At 51.4% G+C, this 11973-nt stretch overlaps 1 protein-coding gene across 1 annotated transcript; it reads left to right on the top strand.

Annotated features, from left to right (window-relative positions):
• The first annotated feature begins 39 nt into the window (after positions 1 to 39).
• Positions 40 to 11505, top strand: MRPL21 (mitochondrial ribosomal protein L21). The gene is made up of 7 exons (XM_038138281.1): positions 40 to 109; positions 1541 to 1601; positions 2764 to 2849; positions 4974 to 5137; positions 6763 to 6815; positions 10703 to 10806; positions 11288 to 11505. Exons 1-7 carry the CDS (start codon positions 79 to 81, stop codon positions 11350 to 11352), a joined length of 564 nt encoding a protein of 187 aa, XP_037994209.1. The 5' UTR covers positions 40 to 78; the 3' UTR covers positions 11353 to 11505.
• Positions 11506 to 11973: the final 468 nt, after the last annotated feature.

The raw sequence follows: 11973 nt of genomic DNA, 5'->3' as shown, positions 1-11973 counted from the left end.
CCGCGCGCGCCAGGCCCCGCCCACCCCGCGCGCCAGGCCCCGCCCCCGCGGTTCCGCGTCCGGCGCGAGGTCACCGCGATGGCGGCGGCGCGAGCGCGGCGGGCGGGAGGTGAGCGCGGAACGGGAACGGGAACCGGGAACCGGGAACGGGCAGGAACTATCTCTGCCCCTGCCGCTGGGAGGGAACGCTAGGGGGAAGGAAAGGAAGGAGCTCTGCCTGCTGCTGCTGGGAAGTGGGGAAGGAAAAAGAAGAAGGAGCTCAGATTGCTGCTGGAAAGGAAGAATGGATGGACGGACGGATGGACAGACGGACTGGGCTATTGCAGCTGCCTGGGGGGGAAAGAAGGAAGGAAAGGAAAATGCTCTGTCTGCTGCTGGGATGGAGGCAGGGAAGGAGAGGAAGGAGCTCTGCCTGCTGCTGCTGCTGGGAAGTGGGGAAGGAAGTAAAGGAAGGAGCTCTGATTGCTGCTGGAAAGGAAGAATGGATGGATGGACGGATGGACAGATGGACTGGGCTGTTGCTGCTGCTGTGGGGGAAAGAAGGAAGGAAAGAAGGAAAGGAAAATGCTCTGTCTGCTACTGGGATGGAGGAGAGGAAGGAGCTCTGATTGCTGCTGGAAAGGAAGAATGGATGGATGGACGGACTGGGCTATTGCTGCTGCTGGGGGGAAAGGAAGGAAAGAAGGAAAGGAAAATGCTCTGTCTGCTGCTGGGATGGAAGCAGGGAAGGAGAGGAAGGAGCTCTGCCTGCTGCTGGGAAGTGGGGAAGGAAGAAGAAGAAGGAGCTCTGATTGCTGCTGGAAAGGAAGAATGGATGGATGGACGGATGGACGGACGGACTGGGCTATTGCTGCTGCTGGGGGGGGAAGGAAGGGAAGAAGGAAAGGAAAATGCTCTGCTGGGATGGAGGCAGGGAAGGAGAGGAAGGAGCTCTGCCTGCTCCTGCTGGGAAGGAAGGAAGGAAGAGGCTCTGCCAGCCGCTGGGAGGAAAGGAAGGATGGAAGGGCTGTGCTCTGCCTGCTGCTGGCATGGGAGGAGGGAAGGAAGGGGGCTGGCAGTAGTCAGGGTCCCCACTGCTGCCTCCTGGCCCCTCGGTGTCCCTGCCCAGCACCTGCAGGATGGGCCCTGGAGCTCTTCCCAGAGGTGGAAGGGACCCGGGTCTTTCCCAGCATCAGCCTCTGAGCAGCCCGAGAGTCAGGGAGTGTTAACAAAAGGGAGAATGAGCTTTACACAGTTCTCTCCACCTTGGCATAAACCCTTCAGCAAAATCCAGTGGATAGGAGGGAGCGGGGACTTTATCAGTCTCCTTCCCAGGCTGGGAAGGGGGTGCCCACGGAGGTGCTGGAGTCCCCATCCCTGGAGGTGTCCCAGGAATGCCTGGACATGGCACTCCGTGCTCTGGGGTGGGTGACAGTGTGGTGGCCAGTGACAGGTTGGACTCTATGGTCTAGGAGGGCTTTTCCAGCCTGAATGATTCTGGAATTCTGCAGAAGCCCAGCAGCTGCTGCCTGTGATTAATTCTCTTTTTTCTCCCTTTCAGCCTCGCTGCTTTCGGCTGCGGTGCGGCACCGGAGTTCCCAGAGCTCATCCCCACAGCCAGGGTAATGTCACACATCCATCACTTTGCCTCTTCCCCCTGGAATGCTGGCCTGCTTCCAGGCTGGGAGAGCAGCTGGTTTTCCTCTGGGAGGGAGACTTGGTCACTCCCCAGTGTTTTGGACTCTGCCTGCCTTCAGTCCCCTTTCCCAGAAGGATGCTTCCCTTCATTTTTTGGGGTTTTTTTTTCTCCCATCCCTGAAAACGCTCAAGGCCTGGTGGAACAGGGCTTGGAGCAACCTGGTCTGGTGGAAATTGTCCCTGCCTTGGGTTGTGACTGGATGAGCTTTAACATCCCTTCCAAGGCAAACCATGCAGGAATCCTGTGACTCCTCTTCCAATGGCACCTTCAGGCTTTGCTTTTTCCAGCCCTTTGGCACCTCTTGTTGTGCCTTTATTCCATTCCCCGTGCTGGGATCTCCTGCGGGACTGAGGAGCTGCTGCTGCCTGTGACCAGGAGGGGACACTGCAGGAGCAGAGAGCTCCTGCCGGGGAGGATGGCAGGATGTACTGTTCCCTCTTCCTGCTCATCCTCGAGGATCAGAGATCTCGGATCCCTGCCTGGGTGATGCAGCACCCTAAATCCTCACTAAAGCCCCTGAGGCCTCGGTGCCTGTGGTTGTGTACACAGAGGTGCTTGGAGTTCCTATTGAATTAAAGCCCTTTGGGATGTTTGCCTCGGGGTTACAGAGTAAATCAATTATTGCAAAGGATTTTGAGTCCATTTTGCTTTTTTCCACCACGTCTCATGTTTATTCCTGAATGTTCTATGCATTTGGTGCATCCCATGCTGCTTAGGCAAAGTGTGGATTTCTGCATGCAGGAAAACCTGGACTGCCCACTGCTGAGGGGGATGGTATTTGCTTTTTATTTTGGGATGGCGTTGACAAAATCCACTAAATTTTCAGATTTCGGAAACCACCACCTTTCATGTTCATCTCGTGGAGTTTTCCAAGGCAAATCTCCCTCCTCTTTATATCTAAGATTGCTTTTGTGCTATTGTAGATTCTTTCCTAACTGTTAACTGCAATCTGATGCCTTTTTGGTGGGGTGTTTGTGAGTAATATCCTGTTCTGCTCCATCTCCTTTCTCCTTCCTCCCTCTCCCTGTTCTCCATCTCTTGGCAGTATCTGTTTGCTGCAGTGAATTTTACCTTGTCCTTCACAGACTTGTTGCCAAAACTTCCCTGACTTCACCCCCGTGGCCTGAAGTGAAACTTCCAGATCCTGTGGAAGAAGCCAAGTATCATGCAGGTAAAGGTGTCAAATCTGGTCTTCCAGCACTGCTGCCTCGAGGCCTGATTGAGCAGAAACGTCTTCAGCTGGAAGTTTGTGTTCTTCACTTCTTTTTTTTAATTTTAAATTTCACTTCTCACGTGTTTTAGCGTCGCTGGAATTGTGCTCCAGCTGCTCTCCAGGTTTGGGAGATTTGGGTAAAACGTGCTTTCTCCTTAGTTTAGGGCAGAGGAGCCTTGCCTGATGCGATGTGTGGCATGAAACACTGTATTAAAACAATTAAAGCATGAGAGAAGCGTTTTGGGCAGGAGGAACGAGTTCTTTTCCATTCACTGGCTAAATCGACGCCAGCAGGAGCAGTTGGATGGTGGGCACACGGAGAACTGCTGTGTTTTGGTGCATGAAACAGAGCACCCAGCCAGCAGGAGCAGTTGGATGGTGGGCACAGGACAGACCTGCAGAGGTGGGACGCAGCGTGACAGAACGCTGGGGGTCGTGTCCCTGTCCCCTCAGCTTGTCAGGACTGCTGGGTGACAGGAAATGGCCTCAAGCTGGGAAGAGGCAAGTTGGACATCAGGAGGAATTTTTTCCTGGAAGGGGTTTGCCCAGGGAGGTTTGGAGTCTCCACCCCTGGGGTTGTGCAAGGAATGACCAGACGTGGCACTCGCTGCTCTGGGCTGGGTGACGAGGTTGACAAGAAGAGTTGAGCTCACCTCCCTGCAGATGTCCCCCATCACGTGGCTGGAGCGTGTCCCTGGGCTGAGGGGTGTGCTTTGGAGAGAGCCTCCTGCTCCACATCTCCTGCTGGCCTGTTGTGATCCTGCTTTTTCTCTGCTCCGTGATGAAAAGTCAAGTATCGATAATCGCTCAGGTGACAGATGGGTGCCTGTCCCTGTGTGAGAAATAACCCAGCAGTGAACCACAAACTGCTCCCATGCCATTGCCTCCCGCTGCTGCCGAGCATTGCATCCTTGGCTCCTGGCTGTGCTCATCCAAAGGGAACAGCAGCAGGAGCTCTCCAGTTCTGCCTCCTGCCTCCTGCTGGCCATGGAAACAGCCCCGGATATTTTAGGATGGGTCTCTCCACATGGTGCTGAGATCCAAGCCAGCAATCACTTGATGTTTCCTGGCACTTGGAGGTGTTGGAAGAGTTATCAACAACTCTTTGTGCTGGTGGGAATTGCAGCAGCTCCTGCCCTGCAAATAATTTGTGTTCCTACCTGTACCTTGAAGTTTGAATCCCGGGGCTTGAAGCTTGGACCTTTTCCAAGCATTCCTGTAAGGATTGGGTTGGGTTTGCCTGGCTGCTGGATTCCTGTCTGTCCCAAAGGGATATTCTGTTTGCATTCCAAGAAAAAAAAAAAAAACAAAACAAAAATGATTCAGCCACTTTTTAATGTGTTTTTCTGAGCAGCTCGGGAGGGTGGGAAGCTGCTGTTTGGCAGATGGATGGTGTCAGGGAGCAACACCTTTCAGTGTTCCCATAAAAACCGGGGTTGGATTCACTGCCCAGGAGGCTGATCACAGGGAATGGAGTTTGTCCATGTGCAGGACCTGGTCTCTGGGGTCTGTCCTGCTCCTGGCACCACTCTGCATGCACGTGGGAAGAGGTTTTTCTGGGACAGAGCGAGGGACAGCTCTCTCTTGTCCTTGCTGCAGGTACAAGTTCTGGGGCCAGGCTTTCCCTGGTACTCTGCCAAGCTCTTCCCGATGTTCCTCTGTGCCTTAGGCACCGCTCAGAGCCCTAGGCTGTTTGCATATGACTTGGAAATGGAGGGAATTTCCACCAAACACGGGGTGCATGCACAAGAGCTCTTTTCTGGAATGCTTTTTATCCAAGTACAGTGTATTTTGGGCTGCCTGAGGAATGGGCTGAGAGTCAGCAGTGTAGAGAAGCTGCACAGTGTATACAAGATGTTTACTTCTGCGTGGCTTTGCCAGCACCTAAAATACAAATAAATCATTAATTTGAAGAAAGGGAGGCTCACACATCTGGGAAGCAACGCTGCTGTTGATCCTTGCTTAAAGATTCCCAGGAGATAAGAGTGCTGGGGGGAGAGCAGGGTGGCTGGGTGAGTTTTCCCAGCCCTTCCCAGCTCTCAGGCTGTGCTGCCCTGATCCTGGCCCGCTGTTTGCCAGCAGAAGTGGTGCGGAAGGTGAACGGGCTGATCTCGGCGGGGCACTACGGGCGCCTCTTCGCCGTCGTGCACTTTGCCAGCAAGCAGTGGAAAATCACCAGCGAGGACCTCATCATGATGGACAATGTGCTGGAGGCTGAGTGTGGAGACCGGATCCGCATGGAAAAGGTGAAAAAAGCAGAGCAGATTCCCTGCAAACGTTGCTGGAGGCAAAACCCATCGCCGGTTTTATCGCCGCGTCCCAAAGTGCTCCCGGGGGTCTCCCACCTCCGTTCCAGCCCTTTGTTTTGTTCCAATTCCCTTAGTTTTGTTCCAGTTTCAGATATTATTGTGATTTCTGTTCAACAGGGCTGGAGTGAGTCTTGCCAGACTCTGTGGGGAGACAGATTTTTGTTGTTCTAACTCCTTCCAAAAAAAGAAAATGACAGTTGTTGTTTCCAGAGCCGGCAGCAAAAGCCTGTGTTTGCCTTGAGACTCCAGCACCCTGGATCACAGAATCATTTAGGCTGGAAAAGACCTCTAAGATCATCGAGTCCAACCTCTTAAATCCTTGCAGGTCTCCCAGAGGGATTGTAAACTCCTCAGGGCCCTGCAAGATCCTTATCGTGCAGGGCCGGGTGGAGGCAGAGGGATGGGGCACAGAGGGGAGAATTGCCAAGATCCAATTAATATCTTTATCCTCAGCCTCGGACAAGCAGCAGGGACTTGCAGAGGCTCATTAATCCAGACTGAAGGGAAATATTGTGCAGTGGGATTCTGTTGGCTTCACCTTCGTGTTGTTTGTTAGAGCTAAGCAAGTAATTAGGGAGAGCAGTGGAGTTGTTGTGCGTGTCCATCGCTCTGAAGCCCAGTTTTGAAGCAGCTTTTTAGGGATATCCTCAGCTGTGTCCCACATCCCTGTGTGCAGCAGAGAGGGGGGATTGCTGTGGTGTAGCTAGCTCACAATGCAAAGATCTAGATGGGAGTGAAAGGAGAAAATTTGCCCGAACACCAGAACCCTTCAGTTTTTTGTTTGGTTTTTTTTTCTGTCTAAAACAAAAGCCAGGACTTCTCATGATCATTTCTGTGTGGTTTTTAAGTTCTGCCAGAGGATTTGCGAGGCAGCCCTGGGAGAAATGGCTCTGGATGTGGCACTTGGGGGACATGGCTTAGGGAAGATTATGGTAGTGCTGGGGGTTTGATGGTTGGACTCCATGACCTTGAAGGTTTCCTCCAATTCGATGATTTCAGTGAAATGCAGCCTCTTCCTGCTGTATCCTCTCTTATCCTGCCTGTTCCTTTAGATGTGGCTGAAATGTCCCAAAACAGCAGGGGCTGGTGAACCCCCAGATGTTCATTTCTTTATTCCCCATCTGGAGGCCTTACTGAGGAGAACGAGGGAATCGTTTCTCCACTGGGATTTGTAGCAATTGCTGTAAAAATCCAGCAGTTTAGGAGCTGCCATTTGTCCAGATCCCACACGAGGCAGGTTATTCTTCTTCCCTGATTGCTTTTCATATTTTTTTTATGGCTGCTGGTAAGCCAGGACAGAGAGGTTCAGTGTGTTCTGATCATGGAGAAAGATACTTCTGCAGCCTGTTTGAGTGGGAAGAGCTCTCGGGAAGAGTAATGGCTCTGTCTGCAGCCTGTTAGCAGCTTTCCTCACTACCCCTCCAGTTAGTGTCAGGTTTGAAATGTGGGAAGGCCTGCTTTGAAGCAGTTTGACTCCTTTATGGCTGTAGAATTTGAAAGGCCTTGTTTGCATTTCTGCCAGGACAATGAGCAGTGATTTGTGCCTGATTTATTTCCCCCAGGTTTTGCTGGTTGGTGCCGATGACTTCACGCTGGTTGGAAGGCCGCTGCTGGGGTAAGATGCTTCATAAAGGAATTATATGACATTTTTGTACTTAATGGTGGCTTCAGGGCTCTGCAGTCCCCAAAACTGGGATTTATCAGCACTGACTTTGATCCAAGCCTCGTGGCTTTTGAAAGAATCAGCAGTAAAACAGCTCATCAGCCTCTGCTGAGTCTCCCCCACCCCAGTGCTGGGAGGGCAGCAGGTCTCAGTTCTGGATCTTTTCCTCCTTGCACAAACTAGCAGGACATGTTGCTCTTCAACATCTCTCCCCTCTTACCCTGATTTTGGTGGTAGTCATCTTGAAATAAGCCAGAAATCCTTTTCCTTGGTCCCTTGAGTTGGGTTTTTAACCCTTTTCCCTTTGCCATTGACTTACTCCATCAAGCCTTAACCCTAATTTCAGTGCTCCTCATTTTTCCCTTCTTCTTAATCACATAATCCAGCAGGCACAGAACTTGGGAGAAGTTGATCCCTTGGCACTGCCTCCATCCCACTGCTGTAGGACTTGTTGTGCTGAGCCCCTGGTTCCTCAGCCTCCTCCTTCCCAAAAGGAAGGGCCAGGCGTTACTGCTGGTGCTGTTTGGGAATTATTTGTGCGGTGATAACATGGCTTGAGTAGCACTGGTGGTACCTGCCTCGGGTCCCTGTGTTGGACAGGATTTTGGGAGCTGCCAGTCCTTGTAGCAGCACTGGAAGTGGATCTGGAATTCCAGATCATCAGGACTCTCTGTTGCTGCCAGATACTGCCTGTGGGGAAGGCTTTAGGAAGGGGAAATATCATTTTTTAGGACTAGAAAGGGACTTTTAGTTTTGGGATGTGCCATGTCGGGCAGCTGAGGAGCAGCTTCCTTGCCCAGCTGATCCAGGAGCCCTGGGGTGGTTGTTGGCAGCTCTTTTGTGCTGGATCTGGCAGGGCACAGCCGGGAGCTGGAGGACAGGGAGAAAACCAGCTGTTGGCTCCTGCAAGGTGCTTTGAGGGTGTGGGAAGTGTTGGCAGCTGCTTGAGGCAGACCAGGCTGCACATCTGGCCTGGCCTGCAGGGCCTGTGGCTGAAGGGAGTCACTGGGAGGAGGAAGAGGCTGGCCAGGGAGAGAGTGAAGGCTGAGGGGGAGATGCCATCACCCTCCGAGCTGCAGGGAACCACCCAAATCCCAGCTCTCCCATATGGGATGAGGAAAAGGAGAAGGAGGGGAAGGGGAATGGGTGTCACCAGCAACGTGCACTGCAGGCCTCTCACACAGTCCCCTACCCCACAGACATTTTGGGGAGGAGAGGAGAGGCTGGATGAGAAGAGAGGCAGTTCTGTGTTCCTGTTGCTGTCTAAATAAACACCCAGCGAGCGCTCGCAGCCCGGGACGCTTCACCGGAGCCGCTTCCTGTGGGCTCCCAAACACGTCCTGTTTGGGACAGCTGGACAGGCTTTGTTCCTCTGATACCTCACAGGATGACACTTGTTGAAATCCTAACACACCCCATGTGCATGCTGGAGGCTATTCTGGGAGCTTCTGGCTGGCTCCTGCCCTGGAATCCATTGGGCTCCGTGTTTGTCCAAGTCGCTGCCAGCCCCGGCTGGCACAAGGGCTGGAGCCAACCCTTGGGCACGAGTGCAGGGAAAGTTTGGCTTATTTCTAGACAAAACAGAGCTGATGGGAATTTTCCCTCTAGGAAAGCTCGCTGTTTCTCCTGCTACCTGCCCCTTTTTGCAGTGGAAGTGCCAAAGGCTTTGGAGCTGCGCAGCTGGGCTGGGATTCAGTCCTGGCAGCTGGAGCTGTGAGCCAAGAGTTAGCATCCTCTGGGCTTGGAGCTTGCCTGGATCTTTTTTTGCTGCCTCTTGACAGCACCTTTCAGCCCAGCTCAGATCCATGAGGCTCCAGCCTGAGTTTTTCTCACCTCCTGCAAAAATCCAATCCGTGGAACATTTTGCTGCTGGAGGCAGCAGGCCCAGCTGTGTCGGGCTCTGGGAAATGTGTGACCCCCTTCTTCTTTTTATGGACATTCCAGTCATACCTAAAACGTTTGATAGAGATTTTTTATTTTTGTTTTTTCCTTGGGCTCTGTTTTGCTGAGAACTTGTCCTGCCCACGAGCTCTTCTCCAGCAAGTTGGTTTCTGTTGTGCTTCAGCCTCCTGCCAGCAGTTCCTAGAGCTGAGTCCCACAGAGAACCCATCAGGGCCTTGAATCCAGAAAGTTCAGTCCCAGATTAGTGGTAAACCACGGCTGGAGTGCAGTTTGCTTTCTGGTTTCTCCTCCCTCAGGGTCGCAGGGTTTGTGTGTGGTTCAGTGGTGCTGGATCTGGAGCAAATCCTGGAGCTGGGATGTCGGGGTCACACAGTGGTTTCTTCAAATCTGTATTATTTTAAATCTCTTTGCTTCTGGGCTGGTCACTAACCGCAGATAAATCAGTATCCTCCGGGATACAATCTCTGATTTAATCACACCCCCAGGGTGGATTTTAAGAGATGGTGGCTGTCTGAAGCCTTTGGCCTCCCAGTGACCTTGCTGGAACAATTTCAGCTGGATGGGCTTCCCCCTCTGCCCCCCTCAAGTGCAGACAGAGCCGTTTGTCAGCAAAATGGTCTTTAAATGTCTTCCTGTGGCAAACTTAACGAGCTTTTAATGGAATTCTGGAGTGCTGTGCTTGGAAGAGCAGCTCCTCCTCCTTCCCTGTGGCTGCTGACTAAAAACCCCCTATGCACAGCTCCTGTCTGGATCCTGCCTGGGGCTTCTCACCTTCTGAGACCCTTGAAGCATCTCAAGGTTGATTACAGTTGTTATAGCAAAACTTAGTCATTTTCTGTGATTTTCCCCAAAAGTGTGTTCCCACAGCAGCAGCAGCAGCTTTATGGCAAGCCTTGCTAAACGCTGGCTACAGTGGAAAATTGCTTAGGGTTCATTAAAACAATTAATTAAAAAAAATATTGGGAAAGTTGCAGCGTTTCCAACAAGGTGAGATTTTCTTCCAGCTGTCTGTGATGCTTTAGAGGGGGAGGAAGGATTTCTTGCTGACCAGGAGCAGGAATGGGCCCATCCTGTGCCAAAACCAAAGCAGGGCACATGAGATCACCTGGAGGTGCCAGGGGAATTTGTCTTGCCTCAGTCTTACAAGTTCCTGCAGGTCCCTGATGATGGAATGATGGTCCCTGCTCTGATGGAATGATCTCATCCCTCACATGACAGGGAAGTTGTGACCTGTCACACCTCCTGAGCCAGCTACAGCACCTGGAGGCTTTTGGCTGTGCCTGGGCAGGTGGCCCTCCTCCCACGGAGGATCTGGAATTCCCAGGATGTGTTTATCCCTTTGTCTCTTCTCCCAGAAACCTGCTGCCCAGGAGCAAGACATTGTGAGAATCAGAGAAACAGAAACTTCCAGAGACACTGAAAAATTTGATCTACAGCCTTAAAAGAAGCTTAGATTGATGTGAAAATACAAACCAAAACATCATCAACTTATATCTCTGTAGTTGTAGGTGAAAATATACCTTAAGTAAGTGAGAAACTGTACTGATAAGACAGTGAAGAGTTTATTAATAAAGGGTGTAGTTGTTAAAAGTTATAATAAAAATGTGTGCCTGTGAGTTAGAAACCCGTTGGATAAAAGTATCCAGTGCAGTGCAGCAGAAGTAAGTGAAGGTGATACCTTAGAAAAGTAAAATAAACCCTGTGGCAGCTGTCTGTTGAGTTGGGAAGTTCATACATTACCTTGTAACAAAGAAACTTGTGGCTGCTCTTGAGCTATGGCCAAATGCTCACTCCTCTGAAATCTCACAGCCTCTGAGATTGGTGCTGATCCGAGCAATAAATCACTGTTAGCCTGAAAACAGCCCCTTCATTCCTAGCAGTGGCAGTGACAGGGTGTAAATAACTAAAACCTGGTGCTCCTACCCCTCCTTTTGAAGGAAGGACCTGGTCCGTGTGGAGGCCACGGTGATCGAGAAGACGGAGTCGTGGCCCAAGGTCAACATGCGCTTCTGGAGGAGGCACAACTTCCAGAGGAAGAAAAGTAAGGGGGAAAGGACGCGTTTCCTTCCCTGCTGCCTGTGGGAGGGGAGGTATCCCAGCACAAGGACCTGAGGAAGGGGCTCATTCTCCATGTGCCCAGAGCCCCTCTCCCAGGTGCGCCCACAGAGGGTTTAATATTCCCTCAGTGTTCCCTAAACTTCCTGGGCAGGAAAGCAGTTCCAGTCTCTCCCCAAAGCCTTGAACATTGGATGTGTCATCACAGCTCCCAGCAAGTCCAAACAGGGTCCTGCTCAGGTTTTGAGTGCCAAATGACTCTTTCTTCTCTGAGAGAGGGAGGAATTATGGCTATTTTTATATGGGATGGATGGTAAAGCCTTGACCAGGCTGCCCTCTGGGACTTGCTGCCCTTGGCATCCCCATGGAATGCTGCTGTCTGCCAGCAGGAGCTCTGGCACTAGGTGGGCACCAGGTTTATGCTGTTACCTGATCCGTTTTTTTCCCCCTTTTCCCTTTTTTTTCAGTCATTGCAAACCCCCAGACTGTCCTCAGGATCAACACCATCGAAATCTACCCCTGCTTGTCCTGACTGGGGAGGTGTTCTGGGAATCATTGCTGCTCCAGGCAGTTGTGGAAATAAAAGTGCCTCAGCACTGGGAAGTTCTGGACTTCTTCTTGTGGTGGGAAATGGAAATCTCTATGTGCTTTCATTTTAAAATAATGAAATATTTTTTAAACTGTTGCTTCATCCTTGCTGGTGTTTATTTGCCAGGAGTTTTAAACTACCCAGGATCCATTGCTGGTTGTCCAGCCTTTTCATGCCTAATGGATTTTTTTTTTTTTGCCTCCACACCTCCTGAATTTTAGGAATTCTGGTCATGTAATTCCTGGCACTGTGTGGCTCCAGGGAATATCCTGGGGTTCAGCCTGGCTCTCAGCCCCTGGGACAGAAGAGAGCAGTGAAACCAGGTGACTGCAGGGTCTCAAATCTACTCCCAAATCGTGCCAAGGGGTGAAAATCCTTCTTAACCATTAGCACTGGGAAGTGGAGCTGAAAAATTCCCCTCTTGAAGGTGAGCAGCCATAAACTGTGTGTGTGTGCAACACCATCAAAATAAGACACTGGTGGCTCAGGAGGGATTTTGTGCCTGTTTCAGAGCTGAGTTTTGACCTGCTGAGTGTATTCCATGTCTAGATCCTGGTCTTTCCC

This window comes from Motacilla alba, chromosome 5 (genome assembly GCF_015832195.1).
Source record: "Motacilla alba alba isolate MOTALB_02 chromosome 5, Motacilla_alba_V1.0_pri, whole genome shotgun sequence".
Taxonomy (NCBI): Eukaryota; Metazoa; Chordata; class Aves; order Passeriformes; family Motacillidae; genus Motacilla; species Motacilla alba.
Note: the sequence above shows the minus strand (reverse complement) of the source record. Positions and strands in the feature narration are given on the sequence as shown.